Genomic DNA, 24,578 nt, shown 5'->3' with positions numbered 1-24,578 from the left:
AAAGTTCACCATACCATGTGGACTGGACAATACAACTTGCTGGGTAGAATGATTTCATCGTCAGTGGCCTTGCAGCCACCACACCTGGCTGAGAACCACTGGCTTTTCAGAGGATGTCCAAGCATTGCTTATGGACATGCCCCCCTTTTATGGCTCTCATCTATTTGGAGGACAGCAGAGCTTTGGGCAGGTCCTTGGGCTTGTCTGTGGGCCCTTGCCGTCCCCAGTCTGCCTTCCGCCCCTTTTGTGGCCGCAGAAGGGGTCCCCAACTGCATCCAGACCCTCCCAGCAACCACAGCCAACAGGCTTCTCAGCATTTTTGTGTCCAAGGGCTTAGGTCCCATACACCACACGGGACAGGCAGCCAGAGGTCGGGCAAGTTCACCACCTGCCGGCAGCCTCACCCTCCGAACTCCTTTAGTTTGCCCTCCATCCATCATAGGCATCCAGTGGGTAGCAGGATATGCCATCACCTGCACCACTGGCAGTCAGTATCATCGGACCACTTGGGTTTATCCAAAGGGGCTTCTCCCTCCCCTTTGTGAGTATCCCTCCTCTCATGCTACCCACTTAGGACCACCTCTCCTTGCCCTGTAAAAAAAATGCAGGCTCTCTTGGCGAAGGGAGCCATAGAGAGTGTGCTGGCATCAGAAGTAGGTCATGGTTGCTATTCCCTCAACTTTCTGATGCCCAGGAAGGAGGGAGGCATTGTCCTATCCTAGACATGCGCCTTCTCAATCTCCTCCTGAAAAAGGAGAAACTTAAAATGCTCACACGTGCACACGTCCTGTCAGCACTGGAGCATGGAAGGTAGCATTAAACTTGCAGGATACACATTTCCACATCCCCGTCCTACTTGCATGCAGATGTTACCTGCAGTTCACAGTGGAGTTCAGTTCAGTTCAGTTCAGTTTGCTATGCTCCCCTTTGGCCTTACTAATGCCCTTTGAGTGTTCATGAAAGTGATGGCAGTATTTGCAGCTCATCTGTGGAGGTCAGGGGTTCCAGTCTTTCCCTACCTCAACGATTGACTGTTTAAAGTGGATTTGCCTCAGGCGATTGTCTCCCACCTCCACACTACGGCAGATTTTCTGCACTCTCTGGAGTTCACTACCAACATGCCAAAGTCACACCTGACTCCTCCCAGATGCTCCCTTTCATTGAGCCGTGCTGGACACAGTGCAGTTTCGAGCCTATCCTCCCATGTGGCGAATCTTGGCTATTCAGGCTATGTTTCAGCCTCTATCCTGGATTTCTGTGAGAATGACCTTGAGGTTGTTGGACCCCATGGCCCCCTGCAGCCTGCTTCTAACTCATGCCCATTGGCATATGCAGGTTCTGCAGGGGGACCTGAAGTCCCAGTGGGTGCAGCATTATGGGAGTCCCTCTGACATGGTTCAGCAAACTGCAAAAGATCTGTAGTGGTGGCTGATGAACCGTGATTGGGTCAGTGGCAGACCCCTCTCCCTTCCCCAACCAGAGCTGGCTGTAGTGAAAGGTAGGTCACTTCTGGGATTGGGTGGCCATTTTGGAGAGGTGGAGATCAGAGGTCTCTGATCTCCGGCAGAGTCAGAGCTCCACATCAACCTGTTGGAGCTTCAGGCAATTTGCTTGCATTGAACACCTTTCTACCTTCAATCAAGGAAAGGCTGGTGCAGATGTTCCTGAACGACACCAGTGCCTTGTGCTACTGCAACAAACAGGGTGGAGTGGGGGCATAGACACTTTGGCAAGAGGCTCTTCATCTCTGGGCACGGATGGAATGGCAGGGCATTTCCCTGATGACTCAGCCCCTGGCGGGCTCTTTGAATGCCATGGGGACAAACTCAGAAGATGCTTAGTGGATCATGAATGGCTCTACCGAGACATGATGCAAGGGCTCTTTCACCAGTGGGGAAAGCCCTGGTAAGATCTGTTTGTTTTCACTGCCGGTAACACCCAGTATCCACAGTTTTTCGCACTGAGGTATCCAAGGCGACTTTTGGTCAGAGTCGCTTTTCGTCTCCAGTGGTGCTCTGGCCTCCTGTACACCTTTCTGCCAATACCACTACTACCCAGAGTTCTCAAGAAGATCAGGAACAACTGGGATTTTTTGTTATTTTTGTGGCTCTGGATTGGACACGGAGAGTCCGGTATCGTGAGCTGTTGAGCATGACCATTGGTCCTGCGATCAGTCTGTCCCTTTTGAGAGGATCGCAAAAACAGGGGAGGGTTCAACATCCAAACCAGTCAACGCACCCTTCACCTGCATGTGTGGAGATTGAGTGGCGACAGTTGGCAACCTTTGATCTTCCTTCTGAAGTCTGTGAAGTTATTCAGGGAGCCAGGCATCCCTCCACCAAGTCTGTATATGCCTGGCGTCAGGATACGTTTGTGACATGTTGCGATTCCAACAACAGTGACCCTCGTTATGCACCTCTATGGTTCTTCTATTTATTCTTTCATTTACCCTGCAGGGCTCCGCTCTGGGCACAGTTAAAGGCTACCTTGATACCATTATGGCATTTTTGTGGTTGCTGAACCAATCTTTATTTAAGTCATCTGTTGTAGTTAGGTTTCTTAAAGGCTTGCAGCTTGTTTCCTCCCAAGGCCATGCATCATGCCCCATTGGGAACTAAATCTTGTTCTCACCTTCTTGATGTGTGCACCCTTTGAGCCTCTGCATAATTGCCCCCTTAGGATATTAACCATCAAAAACTACCTTCCTAGTTGCCATAGCATCAGCCAAAAGGGTCAGCAAATTGCAGGCACTCTCGGTGCACTCTCCCTACATGACCTTCTAATCAGACAAGCTGGTCCTCTGGACATGTACCGCCTTCCTTCCATGCAGGCCAGGATATCACCCTGCTTACCTTCGTTGCTCCATCTCACCCCTCCAAAGAGGAGGTGAGATTCTATCGTCCGGACCCAAAAAGAGCGTTGTTGTTCTTCCTTGACTGCATGATACAGTTCCTGGTGGATGACCAACTTCTCATGCGGTATGGTGGAGCCAAGAAAGGGAAGGCTATGCAGAAACAGACCAACTCAAGATGGATCTGCTACGCACCTGGCCAAGAAACAACCTCCTGAGGGTTTTCGTGCGCATTCCACCAGAGCCAAGGCTGCAACCATTCCATTAGTCTGCGGAGTCCTTGTCCTTGTCATCTGTCAAGCAGAAGCATTGGAATCCCTGCACATGTTTACCAAACATTAGTATTTGAACAGTCAGGTCTGGAGTGATGGGCTGTAGGAAGTTGGCTCTGTATGTACTATTTCAAAGTAAGAAATAGCATGCGCAGAGTCCATGGGTTCCCCTTAGAGGTAAGATAGTGGCAAAAAGAGATAATTCTAATGCTCTATTTTGTGGCAGTGTGGTCGAGCAGTAGGCTTATCAGAGGGTAGTGTTAAGCATTTGTTGTACACACACAGGCAATAAATGAGGAACACACACTCAGACAATTCCAGGCCAATAGGTTTTTATATACAAAAATATATTTTCTTAGTTTATTTTAAGAACCACAGGTTCAAGATTTACAAACAATACTTTAAATGAAAGGTATTTCACTCAGATATCTTAGGAACTTTGAATCATCACAATAGCATGTACAGTTTTGGAAAAAATGGCCATAAGCTTTTTTTAAATTGGACACAGTGCAAAATTCAACAGTTCCTGGGGGAGGTAAGTAAATGTTAAGTTCACAGGTAAGTACAACACTTACAGGGTTCAAAGTTGGGTCCAAGGTAGCCCACAGTTGGGGGTTCAGGGCAACCCCAAAGTTACCACACCAGCAGCTCAGGGCCGGTCAGGTGCAGAGGTCAAAGTGGTGCCCAAAACGCATAGGCTTCAATGGAAATAGGGGTGCCCCTGTTCCAGTCTGCCAGCAGATAAGTACCCGCGACTATGGAGGGCAGACCAGGGGGATTTTGTAGGGCACGGGGGGACACAAGTTAGCACAGAAAGTACACCCTCAGCGGCACAGGGGCGGCCGGGTGCAAACAGGCGTCGGGTTCGCACTAGGTTTCAATGGGAGACCCAGGGTCTCTTCAGCGATTCAGGCAGGCAAGGGGGGGCTCCTTGGGGTAGCCACCACCTGGGCTAGGGAGAGGGCCTCCTGGGGGTCACTCCTGCACTGGAAGTCGGATCCTTCAGGTCCTGGGGGCTGCGGGTGCAGTGTGTATACCAGGCGTCGGGTTCTTTGAAGCAGGCAGTCGCGGTCAGGGGGAGCCTCTGAATTACCTCTGCAGGCATCGCTGTGGGGGCTCAGGGGGGGTCAACTCTGGCTACTCACGGGCTTGCAGTCGCTGGGGAGTCCTCCCTGTAGAGTTAGTTTTCCGCAGGTCAAGCCGGGGGCATCGGGTGCAGAGTGGAAAGTCTCACGCTTCCGGCGGGAAACGTATGGTCTTTAAAAGTTGCTTCTTTGTTGCAAAGTTGCAGTTTCTTTGGAACAGGGCCGCTGTCCTTGGGAGTTCTTGGCCCTTTTAGATGCAGGGTAGTCCTCTGAGGCTTCAGAGGTCGCTGGAACCTGCGGGGCGAGTCGCTGTTGCAGTTTTTCTTGAAGTGGGGAGACAGGCCGGTAGGGCTGGGGCCAAAGCAGTTGGTGTCTCCGTCTTCTCTGCAGGGCTTCAGGTCAGCAGTCCTTCTTCTTCTTCAGGTTGCAGGAATCTATCTTCCTCGGTTCTGGGAGCCCCTAAATACTCAATTTAGGGGCATGTTTATGTCTGGGAGGGCAGTAGCCAACGGCTACTGGCCCTGAGGGTGGCTACACCCTCTTTGTGCCTCCTCCCTTTGGGGAGGGGGGCACATCCCTATTCCTATTGGGGGAATCCTCCAAAATCAAGATGGAGGATTTCTAAAGGCAGTGGTCAGCTCAGGCCACCTTAGGGGCTGTCCTGACTGGTGGGTGTCTCCTCTTGTTTTTCTCATTATCTCCCCTGGACTTGCCGCCAAAAGTGGGGGCTGTGTTCAGGGCGCGAGCATCTCCACTAGCTGGAGTGCCCTGGGGCTTTGTAACACGAAGCCTGAGCCTTTGAGGCTCACTGCTAGGTGTTACAGTTCCTGCAGGGGGGAGGTGTGAAGCACCTCCACCCAGAGCAGGCTTTTGTTTCTGTCCTCAGAGAGCACAAAGGCCCTCGCCACATGAGGTCAGAAACCAGTCTCTCAGCAGCAGGCTGGCACAGACCAGTCAGTCCTGCACTGAACAATTGGGTAAAATACAGGGGGCATCTCTAAGATGCCCTCTGTGTGCATTTTTTTAATAAATCCAGCACTGGCATCAGTGTGGGTTTATTATTCTGAGAAGTTTGATACCAAACTTCCCAGTATTCAGTGTAGCCATTATGGAGCTGTGGAGTTCGTTTTTGACAAACTCCCAGACCATATACTTAATATGGCCACAACTGTACTTACAATGTCTAAGAATAGCCTTAGACACTGTATGGGCATATTGCTTATGCAGCTATGCCCTCACCTGTGGTATAGTGCACCCTGCCTTAGGGCTGTAAGGCCTGCTAGAGGGGTGACTTACCTATGCCACAGGCAGTATTTTGTGTGCATGGCATCCTGAGGGGGATGCCATGTCGACTTTGCCTTTTTCTCCCCACCAACACACACACTCTGCAATGGCAGTGTGCATGTGTTAGGTGAGGGGTCCCTTAGGGTGGCACAACATATGCTGCAGCCCTTAGGCCCTTCTCTGGTCACAGGGCCCTTGGTACCACTGGTACCTTTTACAAGGGACTGATCTGTGTGCCAGGGGTGTGCCAATTGTGGAAACAATGGTACATTTTAGGTGAAAGAACACTGGTGCTGGGGCCTGGTTAGCAGGGTCCCAGCACACTTCTCAGTCAAGTCAGCATCAGTATCAGGCAAAAAGTGGGGGGTAACTGCAACAGGGAGCCATTTCTTTACACGGGCATTTCAGCCGTTCGGTCCTGCAGAACTTTTTTAATTTAAAATTGATTTTGCAAACCCTCCATCAGGGAAGTATTGCTTTGGTATCTATTAAAAGGTAAGGAATTTACAGATGGAAGTCTCTATCAGATGAGCACGTTTCTTACCTTTGGTGATGCGTTATGTGCTAGAGATTCTATCTAGCTGCAGATTTATTACCCTTCTTTCACCCCCCCCCCTCCCCAAACCCCCCACCACCGCCACCATCCTCCCCGCTCTGCACGCCGATTGCAATGTAAGGGACATCCTTCTCAGGGCCTTGGTTTTTCACACCAATGGTCAGTTATCATCGTGGCATCATGCTCCTGGCGTGCAGTATCACGAAAATAACTAGCGCCAGTGCCAGGGAGGCACCTATATAGGTACAGTGCACGTCATTGGGTGCTGCTGAAAACCTTTTGAATCCAGTCTGATGCCTGGGGATTATTCTAAGGTAAGGAATCTGCTGCCAGATAAGGTGTTACTGAAGGTAAGTAAATTGTTCCTTAAGGTAAGTAAATTGTTCTTTAAACATTGCCTTTGCTAAAAGATTTCTCTCCTGCATCAGTGTCATGCCGTTGTGTTACTTCGATTCCTTTTGATGGTTCATTAAGATTTCACGAAGCTCTGCTTTGAGATGGCTTCCGAAAACAGCACATGAATGTGTTATTTGTTTAAAATAACCAATTGTATTGAGGTTTTCTGATGGATACAACTACCTGTGGATTCCTCACCTAATGAATACTCCCATGGCGCCAGCATTCGACGGAAATCTTCTTACTAGTCTCTGCACGTCGACGAGGACGTCACTCTCGCCCACGCGACGCCGTCTGACGTCATACAGGCAATAAGAGGTCCTCGCCGACGTGCCGATGACAGTTCCCTTTTTTCCGTGCATTCGAAACGGTTATCTTCGAGGGAGCTACTGTTACCTTCGTGGTTACAGTGTATTGTCTGCTGCGTAGTCTTCTCTGCGGTAATAATGTCTCAGAGGAAGTCGGGTTTCAAGACCTGTCGAGAGTGTGGGGGCAAGATGTCAGTTACAGATCCTCACTCCGACTGTCTATGGTGTTTGAGCTCCGACCACGACGTCTCGACTTGCGATTCATGTCAACACATGAATCCGAAGGCCCTCAAAGAGCGTGAGGCCAAGTTATTCATGGCAAAGTCAAAGAAGAAGGAGAAACATCATAAGAAGTCTTCTTCGCCAAGGTCTCACCGGCGTCATCGAGACTCCCGGCGCCGTAGAGACTCACGACGTCATTCCAGCAAGGAGTCTCGTTCGAGGTCACCTTCGGCTCGGCGTCGGAAGACTTGGGAGGTCAGCCCCACGGTCACGCCGCATCCTTCGACGCCGTTGCCCTCTCCGGCGTCACCGACTTCGCCTGGTCAGGCGTCGGTGATTGAGGTGGTGCAACCTCTTGTGTTTTCTCCGGCGTCGCAGACGTCGAGGCCGGCGTCGGGGTCGCCCTCGATCCAGGCACCCCAGTATCCGGCTTTTCCCACTCCTGGAGCCGATAGTACCGCGTTTCTTAATGCAATGTATACCATCTTTCAGCAGATGGCTCCAGGAGCTGCTCCGACTGGTCCTTCGGGGCCCTTGGCCTTTTCGTTGGGTGATCCTGCGCCTCTTCGGCCGGCACCCTTTATGCCCTTTCTCCCTTTTGGGAATGTGGGCTCGGCGCCGGTGCCGGCGTTGGTGGCCGCTCCGGTGGCTTCGGATGTTTCGGCCCCGGAGGTTGCCCTTCCGTCGAAGTCAGGATTTTGCCCTGTGACTCCGGTTGGTCCATCGGCTCCAAGTCCTCGTCCTCCGGCTCCTGCCTCGGCGCCGAAGCTGCCTGTGGCGCCGGACGCGGCGTCAGATGCTTCTGGCGATCGGCGCCATTCTTCGACGTCGGCGGAGGCCATGTCGACTCCGCGTATCGAGGAGAGACTTCATTCGAGGAGGCGTGCTCTCCGTCTTTTAGAAGAGCAGGAGTTCCAGCGAGTCCTAGAGGAGGGAGAGATTGAGGACTCTGGAGAAGGACTGCATGGTCTGGCTACAGCCAGTGGGCTGGACACTTCCCCTGAGTGGGACCTTTCATCTCCAGGGGAATATACGGAGGAGGCTGCTTCCTTTCATGCTGTGGTGAGGAAGGCAGCAAGCTTTTTGGACCTGCCTTTGCCGGTGGCAGAGGCGAAGCAGAATTTGCTGACAGAGGTATTGCATCCGGCCTCTGCTGCAGCTGAGCCTCTCTTGCCATTTAATGAGGCTTTGCTGGATCCGGGGTTGGAGGTGTGGAAGAAGCCGGTGTCTTCCTCGGCCGTTCATAGGGCTGTGGCCAGGAGGTATCGAGCTGCACCATCTGACCCTGGCTTTCTCTCTAGACACCCTACGCCGGAGAGCTTGGTGGTGCAAGCCTCCTGTTCCTCAAAGTCAGCGCCTGGTTCCTTCCCGACGGTGCCTGGAGACAGAGACTCCAAGAAACTGGATGCGCAGTCCAAGAAAATATTTTCGTCATGCAGTTTGGCGTTGAAGGCCACCAACGCAACGTGCATTCTGGGGAGGTACATCCATGCTCTGATGGATGATATTTCGTCTTCATTTACGGAGCTCCCCCAGGGTCTCTTGGATGTGGTCTCGGACGCCCAGGCTGCCGCGACCCAGATTCTCCAGTCTGGGCTGGACACGACCGACTCGGTGGCCAGGGCGATGGGCACGGCTGTGGTGGCAAGAAGACCGGCCTGGCTCCGAAACTCAGGGTTCTCTGCGGATGTGCAGTCGACCCTGCTGGACCTCCCGTTTGATGGGGACAGACTGTTTGGAGCCAAGGCAGATTCGGCCTTGGAACGATTTAAGGAGAGCAGAGCCACAGCCAAATCGTTAGGACTGCAAGCTCCTTCTTCCTCTGCCTCTTCTAGATTTTTCAGGAGGTTTCGGGGATTTGGGCGTGGCTCTTATTCCTCTTCCTTTCGGGGGAGGTTCCAGCAACCCGCCTCTTCCCTCCCCTATAGGTCATTTAGAGGGAGGGGGAGGGGCGGGGTCCGTACCAGAGGAGCCTCTCAACAGCACTCTGCCTCTTCCTCGTCCTCTGGAGGGGTGCAGCAGGGGAAGCAGCCTTAGGCTTCCACCGTTTCCCACTCACTCCTCTCCTGTAGGGGGAAGATTACAACATTTTCTCCACAAGTGGAAGTCTATCACAACGGACACTTGGGTTCTCGGCATTGTGGGAAAAGGCTACGCCCTTCCCTTTCGGGAGTTCCCGCCCCTCATCCCGTCCCGCCCATCTTATTGTTCAGAAGAACACCTCCTGTTGCTAGAACAGGAGGTTCAAGTCCTCCTTTCAAAGGGCGCGGTAGAGTTGGTCCCAGAGCAGGAAAGGGGTTGAGGTTGTTACTCAAGATACTTCCTGATTCCCAAAAAGGATGGTCAATTGAGACCAATCCTGGATCTGAGGATCTTGAATTGGTTCCTCAAACAGGAAAAGTTCAAGATGCTGACCCTAGCACAGGTGCTTTTGGCGTTGAACAAGGAAGATTGGATGGTGTCTGTCGACTTGCAGGATGCTTACTTTCATATCCCGATACTCAAGTCGCACAGGAAGTATCTCCGGTTTGTGGTAGGGTCGCAGCACTATCAGTTTGCGGTCCTCCCGTTTGGTCTTACTTCAGCACCTCGAGTCTTCACAAAGGTGATGTCAGTGGTTGCGGCGGAGCTCAGAAGGAAGGGGATAGCAGTATTCCCTTACTTGGACGACTGGTTGATCAAAGCCAAGTCCCCGGACCTTGTGTTGCATCATCTGCAGTCAACAACCCAGTTGTTGTTCGACCTGGGCTTTTCGGTGAACGTGCCCAAATCTCACCTGGAGCCCTCTCAGCGCCTCCTGTTCATAGGGGCAGTACTGGATACAACATTGAGTCGAGCCTTTCCTCCGCCTCAGCGGATTCAAGATATTCAGGAATTGGTTCCAATGTTTCGAAATGGAGCGGTAGTTCCAGTCCTCAAGGTCCTTCGTCTGCTCGGTCTGTTCGCCTCCTGCATTCTGTTGGTCACGCATGCTCGCTGGCACATGAGGGCTCTTCAGTGGTGCCTCCGAAGGCAGTGGTCTCAACACAAGGGAGATTTAGAAGGTACTGTCAAGATCTCCAGAGATGCTGCTGTGGAATTGAAGTGGTGGATTGCGGGCAACAATCTTTCACAGGGAAAGCCGTTCGCGCAGTCGCCACCAGTGGCCACGGTAATAACGGATGCTTCCACCCTAGGATGGGGAGCTCATCTGGGGGATCTGGAGATCAAAGGGCTTTGGTCTCCAGAGGAACAGGTGTTTCATATAAATCTGTTGGAGTTACGGGCTGTACGTCTGGCTCTCAAGGCCTTCCTCCCATCCCTTCGTGGTCAGTCGGTACAGGTCCTGACGGACAATACTACCACGATGTGGTACATAAACAAACAGGGAGGAGTAGGGTCGTACCTTCTCTGCAGAGAAGCTCTTCGGCTATGGTCCTGGGCAAAGGACCATCAGATTTGCTTGGTGGCAAATCATCTGGCCGGGGTCTTGAATGTACGTGCGGACAGTCTCAGTCGCCAATTTTCGGCAGACCACGAGTGGCGTCTCCATCCAGATCAAGTCTGTTTAATCTTCCAGATGTGGGGGTTTCCTCGGATAGATCTGTTTGCCACTCGGGAGAACGCGCATTGCCCGTTATTCTGCAGCCTCCAGTATCCGATGCAGGGAGCGTTGGGGGACGCGTTTCAGATAACCTGGTGCGACCAGTTGCTTTACGCGTTTCCCCCCATACCCTTGATTCCTCGAGTGTTGAGGAAAATTCGCCAAGACCGGGCCCAAGTCATCTTAATAGCTCCGGATTGGCCAAGGAGGGTATGGTACTCCGACCTTCTCCAACTCTCATTTTGCCCTCCGCTCCGTCTCCCTCTCAGGGCAGACCTCCTCTCGCAGTCGCAGGGGCAGGTTTTACACCCCAACCTCCAGAGTCTGCACCTACATGCTTGGAGATTGAACGGGGCAACCTGAGTTCCTTCTCTCTCCCGCCTGATGTAGTGGATGTTATCTTAGCGGCCAGGCGACACTCCACTAAATCTATCTACGCTAATAGGTGGTCTAAATTTGTTATGTGGTGTGGAGAGAGACAGATTGATCCCTTACATGCTCATCTGTCACATGTTTTGTCTTTTGCACTGTCTCTAGCGCAGAAAGGTTGTGCAGTGGCTACCATTAAGGGTTATTTGTCGGCCTTGTCAGCCTTCATTTGTCTTCCAGACCAACCGTCGTTATTTAAATCCCCTATTGTTCTCAGATTCTTGAAAGGTCTTCTGAATCAATATCCTCCGAAACCATTCGTTATGCCTCAATGGGATTTATCCTTGGTCCTGACTTTCCTTATGGGGTCCCCTTTTGAGCCTATGCATTCTTGCCCTTTAAGGTATTTGGTTATTAAAACAGTATTCCTGGTAGCTATAACATCTGCAAGGAGAGTGAGTGAGTTGCAGGCCTTATCGGTTAAACCCCCTTATATAACGTTTTATGGGGATAAGGTGGTGTTGAGGACCAAGGCTGCTTTCCTTCCGAAGGTTGTTTCACCCTTCCATTTGGCTCAGACAATCACTTTGTCCACGTTTTATCCTCCGCCTCATCCTTCAAAGGAGGAAGAAAGACTACATCGCCTGGACCCAAAAAGGGCGTTGAGCTTCTATATTGACAGAATGAAGGATATCAGGCTGGAGGATCAGCTGTTTGTCGGATACGTGGGCAAGAGGAGAGGAAAGGCAGTCCACAAGAGAACACTCTCCAGGTGGGTTGTTCTTTGCATTAAAATCTGTTACTCTTTGGCAAAGAAAGATCCGCCTGAGGGCATTAGAGCTCATTCCACCAGAGCTAAGTCGGCCTCTTCGGCCTTGGCCAGGGGTGTTCCTGTGGTCGACATCTGCAAGGCCGCAACTTGGTCGTCCCTTCACACTTTTGTGAAACATTACTGTTTGGACTCTGAGGTCAGAAGGGACGGTCATTTTGCACGGTCAGTGCTGCAGGATTTCTTGGTTTGACCATTTAGGCACCCACCGCCGGGCGTGGTACTGCTTTGGGACTCTATTCATTAGGTGAGGAATCCACAGGTAGTTGTATCCATCAGAAGAACGAGTTACTTACCTTCGGTAACGACTTTTCTGGTGGATACATTAGCTACCTGTGGATTCCTCACGGTCCCACCCGCCTCCCCGTTGCCTTTTTGGTCTCTCCAAGCAATCCTTGAGTGTGCTCCTTTTGGTCTTCAAAGTTGCAATACATTTTGCATATATGATATTTGTATATATGTGTATATTTATATATAAATCTATATATATTGTGTATATACATGATTCGTATGTATAAATATATTTATTTGTTAAAAAAAAAAAAAAAAAGAAGGTTATATTAAATCTACAGCTATTTTATTGCAATGTTGTGTGATTTACAATATTAAGAGATGTTGCTTTGCTCTTTCATTGCATTGGGTTATTATTATTCTCATGCACGTAAAAAATGTTGGTACTGTCATCGGCACGTCGGCGAGGACCTCTTATTGCCTGCATGACGTCAGACGGCGTCGCGTGGGCGAGAGTGACGTCCTCGTCGACGTGCAGAGACTAGTAAGAAGATTTCCGTCGAATGCTGGCGCCATGGGAGTATTCATTAGGTGAGGAATCCACAGGTAGCTAATGTATCCACCAGAAAAGTCGTTACCGAAGGTAAGTAACTCGTTCTTTTGGCTTCATACAACCACGCACACCACGTAAAAGCACATCTTGACATTACATTGATTCATTCCCTTTGCCTTGGTGAGATAGGGACACTGGGTGATCCCTATCTTACTAGTGTCTTGCTCTATTTCTTTTGGTCATTACTAATCCTGAGGGAATCTGAATTTTTGTATCTGTTGACATGGGTGTTGTAGTGCAGTAGTGCAAGTGACGGGCAGTTATCAAACATTCCATTCATTGTGATCTCTTGTTCTCTGCGGATTTTGTCCCAGAAGTGCTCAACTCAAGAGCAGTTCCATATTTTATGGATCTGCCTTTAAATCTCCACACCATGGCAGGCAGAGGACGGAGCTCTTTCACATAGCCAGAGTCAATGTTGGGTAAAGTATAATTGATGGAAATAAGGAGTTTGGATTATGTGGAGTTATTGTGCAGGGCCATCTTGGCTTCCTGCCACTCCCCATCGTCCAGAATCCCCACGTCTTTTTCCCATGCGTTTCTGAGCACTGAAACTGTCATGAGTATATGGGCCAGATGTAGCAACAAAAAAAATTGCGACTTGCAAATTGCGAGTCATACCGACTCGCAAATTGCAACTCGCAACTCGCAAAAGTGCATGCAGAAAGGTGTCGCAGACACCTTCTGCGACTCGCTATGGGGTCGCAAAGACCCACCTCATGAATATTAATGAGGTGGGTCGCAAATTGCGACCCCATAGCGAGTCCCTGCACTCACAGGGATGGTGGCCTGCTGGAGACAGCAGACCTCCATGTCTGTGACTGCTTTTTTTAATAAAGCAGTTTTTTTTTTTTTTGAATTGCAGCCCGTTTTCCTTAAAGGAAAACGAGTTGCAATTCAAAAAAATAATGAAACCATTTGGTTTCATTTTTGCTGAGTAGGCAGTGGTCCATTGGACCACTGCCTGCTCTGAAAAAATATTTCAGTGACATTCACAAAGGGGAAGGGGTCCCATAGGGACCCCTTCCCGTTTGCGAATGTGTTACCACCCACCTCAAGTGGGTGGTAACTGCGAGTTGGTTTGCAACCGCTTTCGCGGTCACAAAGCAACTCAGCATGGCGATGCGGTCGCAAATAGGAAGAAGGGAAGACCCCTTCCTATTTGCGAGAAGGAATCACATTTTGCGAGTTGGTACCGACTCGCAAAATGTGACTCTGCATCGCGATGGCCGTTTTGCATGTCGCAAACTGCGTTTTTCGCAGTTTGCGACATGCAAACCGGTTGCTACATCTGGCCCTATATCACTAAGGGTATCTATAAATAGAAGATTTTGTTTCCCCATGTCGCCAATTAACTGTTTCATCTCTAGCAGGTTGAACTTTAGTGAGTCTCTGTTGTCTCTAATATGGAGGAAGATTGCGTGGCATAAGTGTAAATAGCTAAAAAGGATTCCTGGGCATTTGGTAAGCTTCTTGCAAGTCCCAGAAAGACCCCAGGTTTCACCTACTTTTACTTCTTCGAGCATCACTGCTCTGATGTCGTACTATCTCCTAAAACCCTGGAGGTAATGGACATTCCCCTGCTGTGTCTCCAATCACAGCGGTGATACCAGCACATTGCTCTCAGGGTTTCCTGTTGCGGAGTGTACCATCACATAGGTAACATAATGGGTTTTTCTCCCTATTGCCCACTCTTGAGTCGTATATTTCCTTATGTTTAGCTAGTCATTAATCACCACTTAGTGTGATGCTCGATAATATATTATCAATAATATCAGCAGCTCCAGTGCACCATCATAAGGAAACTTATGGCATTTGACCATGGAAATATGGGGTGCCCATTTCCCCACTTAAACCCCCTCATGATCACAACCATCCAGGTGAAAAAGTTGCAGAGAATTTCATATGGATAGTTATCTTCTGTGAAAATTACTTTAGGAAGCGAGGACCTTCTGACCACCTCCTTCATCTAGAACACATTTTGGGTGTTCTGTCTGTTTTACGTCTGTTCTTCCAAATCATGAAATGTTCACCGTGGACAGACCCATAAACAATAACAGTTTCCCACAGGACTCTCCTCTTTGGTTTCTACTTGTGCTGAGAGATGGCCAATGGATGTCCATTCAAGAGCCACCTATGGGTCCAGGACTGGGCCCAGCTCGCGGATAGCAGCATTGTACTGTCCCTGCTGACATGAAATGCTCGTGAACCATCTGCAAGTTTCCTTTCATCTGCCTTCCTTTTTGTGGTCCATATCACTGTTTAATGCCTATGTCACTGTGCACAACAAATCAGCTTTTTCTGCAACATTACATCCTAGTATTGAATCGCTCTCAGGCATCATGTTACGGCCTGCAGCAATAATGGAAAAAACTAGAATTGTATATGGCACTCACGCTGGTTAGTTCTGCTTTACCTACTGTTTTTCAATGTTGTGCAATGGAACAAAACTTTGGCGGAGGGGGTTAATCCGTCCCAAATGTGACGGATATCCCGCCCGCCTTATTAAGAGTCCATTATATCCTATGGAACTTGTAATACAGTTTGTTTACTATTTTGCTTCATACATCCTTTTCAGTTTTGTATTGCTATGAACACATACCTGTATTCGTTAAACCCTGCACTGGGGCATAACGCCGGCTACTGCAGCCGCCACTGCGCACCTACTCTTAAAGATCTTTGTGAGTTGTTCCCATCACATTTTCTGCTGCCGTTTAATGACTGACTTTCTCCATCTTCTCCGCAGAGTCCATTTAGTTGAGCGATGGAGTGATTTCTCTTTTGACTGCTATATTTCAACCGTTTGATAATTTCAAATTTTATAGAATATTCACAATAATATACGACCACACAAGTTTTGCATTAGTGTTGGTCTACAGTGAATCGTCATAATTTTTCCGTGTTTTAGGGAATAGAGCTCTGAAATTGTTGGGTGTGTTGTTGTGTGACTGGTGCTGTCTTGGGTTTAGTAGTGCAGCCCAGATATATATCATAGTCAAAGTGCAGACGACTGAAGCACTCTGATTAGTATAAATAATACGAACATTATAAAAGGCGAGTCCAGCAAACAGTTTATTTAGAGATTGATTTATATTTCTCGTTTTTTCAGCTGACCTGTTTCACTCAGCAAAATAGCTCAGTGACTTAATAGATTGACTGGATAAATGCGCCCAGAGCTTACACTTTGTTTCCTGCAGGATTTTCCTTACATTAATTAGTGTTATGGCAATACACTCAACTACCGATAGTCTGCACTGTGAAGTCACAGGGCTGGCAGTAGACAGAATGCTAAAAGCTAATTGGATTGTGGGAATTGTAGCATGACCACAGTTGGGAAAATGAAGTTAACTGCTGAGGGTTTTCAGCAATAGTCTTTTTTTTCTCTACTGTGGCCAATGTGCCTCCGGTACTGACTATATCTTTGCACTTTTATAGGGCACGAGCGGAGGACCACTTGCAGCACCGTTGAATTCGATGAATGTCGATGCTGTATGCGAGAAGCTGAAACAAATCGAAGGCCTGGACCAAAGCATGTTAGCTCAGTACACTGCAACCATACGCAAGGTAAAGCCCAATTTTTAACTGCATGGAGGAGACCTTTGCAATACTTAAAATTAAACCTCAAACTTATCCAGCTGCAGAAATCTCTGTTCAATCTGCTATTCACAGATAGGAATCGTGTTGAGTTTACTCTGACTTAATTACGTGTTTTAACAAGTGTAAGTTTACAAAGCTGTGTAACTGATTGACTGTGATAGCAAGCTCTGTATGGAAAACAGAAAGTAATATTGTATTTTCACCGACATTGTCTACTTTTTAACATTCTCTCTTTCATGCTTTCTGACCTGAGAAATGTTGATGCTATTCAGCCTTTACAAAATTAAAATGCAAATTCCCAGCCAACAATTAGATAAGACTCCTCTAAGGAAGTTAGTTCTTCTGACAGTCAGCGTTTTTTTGTTTGTATATTTTATTGATATTTCAAGATAACATTCTGATTGCATGAAATAAAATCGACATCTGTAGCGATACCCAAGCATGTTACCATACTACATGCCTAATAGGAAAGAAAAAATAGTAAGGACAGGCAGCCTTTTAAATCCTTTTCACAGGAAAACAATCACCAGGAAAAAAATACTGAGTTTTACAGTTTCGCGGACGGGCCACTGTGCCAAATTACAATTTCCCTAGGATATTATGGAATCGTAATATCGTGGACGTATATCCATCATGTTTGTGATGGAGTAACCCCTTCTGCAAAACTCTAAATCATGCCCCAATTCCGCAGCTTCAAGCTCTTCCTCTTCTCTTACGAGCCACTAAAATAGACACTGGGATATTTTTAGGACTCAATCCTGGGACACATACAAATGGAAACTTAATATCCCTTTAAGAAATAATCCATTGGATGCTTAGAACAAGCCTTGAACCAAGCATACGGAGACACCTGTCTGCCTGCTTTTACTGAGAGTAATCCTTGCAACCTGTTGGATGCAAATTGGAAAAACTGTTTCTCTCTCCAGCTGGAATCTTTGTCCCCCAGATCTGGTACAGACATCTAGTTGCAGATTCCTTACCTTAGATTTTCCCCCAGGTGTCAGTAAGGATCTGGAGATTTTTCTTGAGCAGTACCCCTGCGTACCTTTATGTGGTGTCGATCTGCTCTGCATCTGTCGTCAGCATCACCTGAGCAGGATATGACGTTCAGGGTGTAGGAGGCTGGCTCCGTTTATGGTGTACACCTATGGGGTGGCACCCTCTACTGAGTCCAGGCAACCCTTAGTGATAGTGTTTAGGTGTCCAGATTGCAAAAGCTCACTAGGGGTAGCTGTGGTGAGCAGCTAAAGCTTATCTAGGAGGAGAGTAAAGCTCTTGCAATACCACAGTGGTCAGTCAGTAGCTGTTCACAAGAAAGAAACATGGCAAGTGTTGAAAAAATAAAGTATTTATTACAATACTAAGGCTATACTAATTTTGGTATATCTCTTCGTGTGTGTATATATATATATATATATATTTATACACTATATATACAAATATATGTGTTCGATGGCATGTGTAGCTGCAGATACACATGCTGTGCATATGGATTCCGACATCTAGTGTTGGGCTCGGAGTGTTACAAGTTGTTTTTCTTCGAAGAACTCTTTTAGAGTCACGGGATCGAGTGACTCCTCCTCTTTAGGTCCATTGCGCATGGGCATCGACTCCATTGTTAGATTGTTTTCTTTCCGCCGTCGGGTTCAGACGTGTTTCCTCTCACTCCGAGATTTCGATTTGGAAAACTTTGTAAAACTCTCTTTTCGTCGGTGTTGTATCGATCGCGTTAATAATCTTCCATCGACACAGCAGTACCGTCGGGAAACAACCTTGTTCGCCCTTCGGGGCGCGCGCGCACCAAACACGGGCCTATTCGGGCCGACCGCGTGGAGAGCCTCATGGATCGGACTCCATTCCGATTCTGCCCTAGGTGCCACCCGAAGTACCCATACGCAGACCAGCATCTGGTTTGCAACCTCTGCCTTTCTCCAGACCATTGGGAGGAAAACTGCAAGGCCTGTCGATCCTTCCGATCAAAAAAGACTCTAAGAAACAGAAGAGCAAGAAGGCTCAAAATGGCGTCGAAGAGTGGAGAACATTTTGACGTAGAAGAAGAACTGCTACTGAAGTCTCAGTCCGAGATTCGGAGTCAGAGCAAGAATCTGAGGAAGGTAGACCTGTCACAGCCGGCCTGCATGTGACCCTGCACCCTCACATAAGAAAAAACAGAAGGCCTTGGGTATGCCACTGCTGGAAGGCCATGGCTCGGCCCGAAAAAAGACTGTCGGTGACCGACCCTCCAGTTCGGCACCGAAAAAGGCAACCCGTCCGAAAACCTCAGAGTTGACAAAAAGCTCCATTTCAGACTCCAGTAAACAGCAAATTTCGGAGTCGAAAATAAGAAAACCTGTTTCGGAGCCGAGACATTCCTCATCATTTTCGATCCCGAAAAAACACATTTTGGAGCCGAAAGAAATGGCATATACAGAGGAGCATGGACTTTCTAAAAGACTTAAAGAAAGCCACAAAACCTCTAAGGAGGAGTCAGAGGTCGAACCAATACTTCAAATTATGGATGAGAGGCAGTCCAGGATCCACATCCATAAAGACACAGGGGGAATTATCACAGCACCTCCTTTAAAAACAAAGAGGAAGCTTGCATTTCAGGTGGAATTGGACACTATGCAGCCCCCAGCTAAAGTGCCAAAACAGAAAGAGAAGCCAGCACCTCCTCAGTCTTCTCATTCTCCGCACCTACCTACCCTCTCCTCACACCAGCCCTACACCAATGCATTCTCCAACTCATTCCTATGACTCACAACAGGACACTGTTGATCCATGGGATCTTTACGACCCTGATCCCATCCCAAGCAATGATCCAGACAGCTACCCCCTCTAAACCATCGCCACCTGAGGATACTACTGTATATAACCAGGTCATAGGTAGGGCTGCAGCCTATCATGGGATTACAATGCATACAGAACCACTAGAAAATTATTTTTTATTCAACACATTATCCTCAACTCATTCTAGATACCAATGCCTCCCGATGCTCTCAGGCATGGTAAAACATGCAGATAAATTTTTTAACAAGCCCGTAAAAGCACGCGTTATAACACCTAGAATGGGAAAAAAAACACATACCTGCACCTTCTGACCCTGATTATATCACCCATCAGGTACCACCTGATTCATTGTGGTTAGTGCTGCTAGGAAGAGAGCAAATAGTCAGTCCTCAGGAGATGCACCCCCACCTGATAAGGAAAGCAGAAAATTCGATGCTGCGGGGAAAAGGGTTGCGTCCCAAGCAGCAAACCAATAGAGAATAGCAAATTCGTAAGCACTACTAGCTCGTTATGATAGAGCCCGTTGGGACAAGATGCAAGATATAATACAGCATTTCCCCAAAGAACACCAAAAAAGGGCTCAACAGGTAGTGGAAGAAGGGCAAGCTATTACAAATAACCAAATAAGATCTGCCCTAGATGCAGCAGATACCGCTGCAAGGAGTGTCAACACAGCAGTCACTATTCATAGACATGCACGGCTCCGATCTTCTGGATTCAAGCCAGAAATACAACAGGCTGTGTTAAACATGCCCTTCGATAAAAAACATCTTTTGGGGCCAGAATTACACACAGCAATAGAAAAGCTACGAAAAGACTCCGACACAGCTAAGGCAATGGGTGCACTCTATTCTACACTATATAGAGGGTCATTTCGTAAAACTCTATTTCGAGGTAGTTTGTGACCACAGCTGTCAGAGGCATCAACCTCCCAAACAAAAACCAGCCACAAGGTGGATTTAGAGGCACGTATAGAGGACAATACTCTAGAAACGGAGAGAAATTCCAGACCTCCGAGCAGCCTGCAACACACCCAAAACAGTGACTTCCATCACTCCCTTCCACTCCACACCTCTCCTGTGGGGGGGAAGACTACAGCAGTTCCACACACATTGGCAAAATATCACCATGGACAACTGGGTGCTATCAATTATCTGCAATGGTTATTGCCTAGAATTGATAAACACTCCTCCAACTATTTCACCAAGGTTTCACAAACTATCCACAGAACACACAATGCTGTTAGAAGAAGAGGTCCAATCTCTACTACTCAAACAAGCAATAGAGTTAGTTCCACAGTCTCAAATAGGAACAGGAGTTTATTCACTATACTTTCTAATTCCCAAAAAGATGGTACCCTCGGGCCAATATTAGACCTCAGGCCCCTCAATCTTTACATCCTGTCAGAACATTTTCACATGGTAACTTTACAGGATGTTATCCCACTGCTACACAAATTAGATTTTATGGCAGCTTTAGACCTCAAGGATTCGTATTTCCACATAGCCATCCATCCTGCCCACAGAAAATAACTCAGGTTTGTCATTCAAGGAAAACACTACCAATTCAAAGTGTTACCCTTTCGAATAACAACAGCACCAAGGGTATTCACAAAGTGCTTGGCAGTAGTGGCAGCTTACCTAAGAAGACAACATTTACATGTCTTTCCATATCTAGACGATTGGCTAATAAAATCAAGCAGTCATACACAATGCCAAAATCATACACGTTATGTGATACAAACCTTACACACACTGGGTTTCTCAATAAACTACCAAAAATCACACCTTCAACCAGCACAACTACAATCGTATTTAGATGCGATACTAAATACTCAACAAGCTCTATTGTATCCAGACACACAAAGGATACAAGCTTTCCAAAATCTAATTCCACAAATACAACACAATCAACAATACACTAAGATTTGTCATGAAAATTCTAGGCATGATGGCATCCTGCATTGTGATTGTTCCACGTGCAAGATTAAACATGCAGCCCTTACAACAGTGCTTTGCCCAAAAATGGTCACAGGCACACGGTTAACTCCAAGATCTAGTGTTGATAGACCGCCAAACATATATGTCCCTTCAGTGGTGGAATTCTACCGATCTAAACAAGGGGCGGTCATTTCAAGACCCTGTTCCTCAGACCATAATTACAACAGATGCATCAAGGATTGGTTGGGGAGCTCACCTAAACAATCACAACATTCAAGGACAATGAGATGTCGAACAGCTACACATAAACCACTTGGAGTTATTAGCTGTCTTTCTAGCCCTCAAAGCTTTTCAACCTCTTCTCACACAGAAGAATGTTCTTATCAAAACAGACACCATGACAACCATGTATTATCTCAACAAACAGGGAGGGATACATTCATCCCAACTGTCCCTTCTAGCCCAAAACATTTGGAAATGGGCAATCCACAACCAAATTCATCTATTAGCACAGTACATCCCAGGGATAGACAATCAGATGGCAGATATCCTCAGCAGAAATCACCAACAAACTCACGAATGCGAGATTCATCCTCATGTACTGCAAAAGTACTTTCAAAAGTGGGGAACACCAAACATAGACCTGTTCGCCATAAGCCAAAACACAAAATGCTAAAACTTCGTATCCAGACACCCACATCCCCTATCCAAGGGCAATGCTCTATGGTTCAATTGGTCAGGGATATTTGCGTACACTTTTCCCCCCTCTCCCACTCCTTCCGTTTCTAGTAAACAAGCTGCGTCAAACTTCACTCAACATGATACTCATAGCACAAACATGGGCACGTCAGCTGTGGTACACAACATTACTAGATCTATCTGTAGTACAACACTCCAAACTCCCATGCAGGCCAAATCTATTGACACAAAACAGAGGTCAAATCAGACATCCAAATCCCAAAGCTCTCAATCTAGCATTTTAGCACCTGAGGTCATAGAGTTTGGATATTTACAACTCCCATCAGAATGTATGGAAGTTATTAAGCAAGCAAGAAAACCCACTACTAGACAGTGCTATGCAAACAAATGGAAAAGATTTGTATATTACTGTCAATCTAAAAACATAGACCCTCTTACAGCATCGATACAAGATATTGTATGCTATTTACTTCTTTTACAAAAATCTAATTTAGCATTTTCTTCAATAAAAATACATCTTACTGCAATTTCTGCATATTTACAAAATATACAATGTAGCTCTTTATTTAGGGTTCCTGTCATTCAAGCCTTTATGGAAGGCTTAAAATGCAGCATTCCACCCAGAACATCACCAGTTCCATCTTGGAATTTAAATATAGTGCTTACAAGACTTATGGGTCCACCATTTGAGCCAATGCACCCGTGTCAAATGCAATTTCTAACATGGAAAGTTGCCTTCCTAGTGGCAATTACTTTTTTAAGAAGAGTAAGTGAAATCCAAGCCTTTACTCTTGAGGAACCTTTCTTCCAAGTACACAACCATAAAGTTGTACTAAGAACAAATCCAAAGTTTCTACCAAAATTTGTATCACCATTTCATATAAATCAAACAGTGGAACTGCCAGTCTTCTTTCCACAGCCAGATTCTGTGGCAGAAAGAGCACTACATACATTGGACATCAAAAGAGCTTTAATGTACTATGTAGACATTACTAAACCGTTTAGAAAGACTAAACAACTCTTTGTAGCTTTCCAACAACCACATACAGGCAGTCCTATATCAAAACAAGGTTTTGCAAAATGGATTGTAAAGTGCATCCAAACATGCTATATAAAAGCAAAAAGACAGCTTTTAATTACTCCCAAAGCACATTCTACACGAAAAAAAAGGTGCAACAATGGCTTTTTTAGGGAATATACCAATGGCTGAAATATGAAAAGCAGCAACATGGTCAACACCCCATACATTCACTAAACACTACTGTGTAGACGTATTATCACAACAACAAGCCACAGTAGGTCAAATTGTTTCAAGAACATTATTTCAAACAACTTCAACTCCTACAGGCTAGCCACCACTATTTTTTGCGAGGACAAACTGCTTTGTAGTCTATGCACAGCATGTGTCTCTGCAGCTGCACATGCCGTAGAACAGAAAATGTCACTTACCCAGTGTACATCTGTTCAAGGCATGTTCTGCTGCAGATTCACATGCACCCTCCCTCCTTCCCGGAAGCCTGTAGTTGTTTAAGGTACAAACATTTGTACATATGTAGATACATTTGCATTTGCATGGACATCTCTTACTTTATACCTATATACTCTATCACTCCTTCCTTTACCCTCTGCGGGAAAACAATCTAACAATGGAGTTGATGCCCATGCACAATGGAACCGAAGAGGAAGAGTCACTCGATCCTGTGACTCTAAAAGACTTCTTTGAAGAAAAACAACTTGTAACACTCCGAGCCCAACACTAGATGTCGGAATCCATATGCACAGCATGTGAATCTGCAGCAGAACATGCCACGAACAGATGTACAGTGGGTAAGTGACATCTTCCATATATATATATATATATATATATATATATATATATATATATATATATATATATATATATATATATATATATATATATATAGATAAATACAAAATATATACTTCACAACAAGCAGTAATATCATAGAAATACATGGGACCCTATTGATGGGGGTTAGGGGGCAAACCATATACTAAGAAAGTGGTATAAGAACGGAGGTGCCCAACCAAGGTAAGTGTGTAGAATCCCAGGGCTGGGAGAGTAGGAAATTACCAGAGATGAGTACTAGATATCCCACAGTCACCAGGGTGCAGAGTTCTTATCGAGCCAGCTGTCCCATAGGCTAACAGAGGACCACTGCAGTTGGATTTTTATGGATTCAGGACTCTTTCCAGGGGACCCCGAGGAAACCAGTTGTCACAAAGAAGGTTGGATAGCGCCCACAACCGGTGGGTACCCAGAAGACTGCAGTACCTACACCAGGTAGCCCAGGTGCACAGAGGTGAAGTGGCATCAGAAACCCTCATTGGAGTCAGTAGGAGCCTCAGTTGTCCAGCTGGTGTCACAACCCGTGGACCAGGCCAGTGGAACCTGAAAAAGTAAAGGGGCAGTGTCTGTAGGAAAGAACCATCTTGCCTGGCAAGTTACCCCCATATTTCACTGTATATATGTTGTTTTAGTCTATGTGTCACTGGGACCCTGCCATGCAGGGCCCCAGTGCTCATAAGTATGTGCCCTGTATGTGTTCCCTGTGTGATGCCTAACTGTCTCACTGAGGCTCTGATAACCAGAACCTCAGTGGTTATGCTCTCTCTGCTTTCCAAATTTGTCACTAACAGGCTAGTGACTAATTTTACCAATTCACATTGGCATACTGGTACACCCATATAATTCCCTAGTATATGGTACTGAGGTACCCAGGGTATTGGGGTTCCAGGAGATCCCTATGGGCTGCAGCATTTCTTTTGCCACCCATAGGGAGATATGGCAATTCTTACACAGGCCTGCCAGTGCAGCCTGAGTGAAATAACGTTGACGTTATTTCACAGCGATTTACCACTGCACTTAAGTAACTTATAAATCACCTATATGTCTAACCTTCGCCTAGTGAAGGTTGGGTGCAAAGTTACT

At 47.0% G+C, this 24,578-nt stretch overlaps 1 protein-coding gene across 6 annotated transcripts in view; it reads left to right on the top strand.

Moving 5' to 3' along the window:
• The window catches only part of KIDINS220 (kinase D interacting substrate 220), a 987,486-nt gene that overhangs the window by 890,212 nt on the left and 72,696 nt on the right, over positions 1 to 24,578 (top strand). For all 6 annotated transcript variants that reach the window (XM_069235892.1, XM_069235890.1, XM_069235888.1 and 3 more), the window contains one exon: positions 16,035 to 16,163. In XM_069235892.1, the coding sequence (XP_069091993.1) occupies positions 16,035 to 16,163 (129 nt within the window). The remainder of the gene's footprint in view (positions 1 to 16,034; positions 16,164 to 24,578) is intronic.

The sequence above is a fragment of the Pleurodeles waltl genome, chromosome 5, assembly GCF_031143425.1.
Source record: "Pleurodeles waltl isolate 20211129_DDA chromosome 5, aPleWal1.hap1.20221129, whole genome shotgun sequence".
Classification (NCBI taxonomy): Eukaryota; Metazoa; Chordata; class Amphibia; order Caudata; family Salamandridae; genus Pleurodeles; species Pleurodeles waltl.
This window is presented reverse-complemented; position numbering and strand designations above follow the sequence as displayed.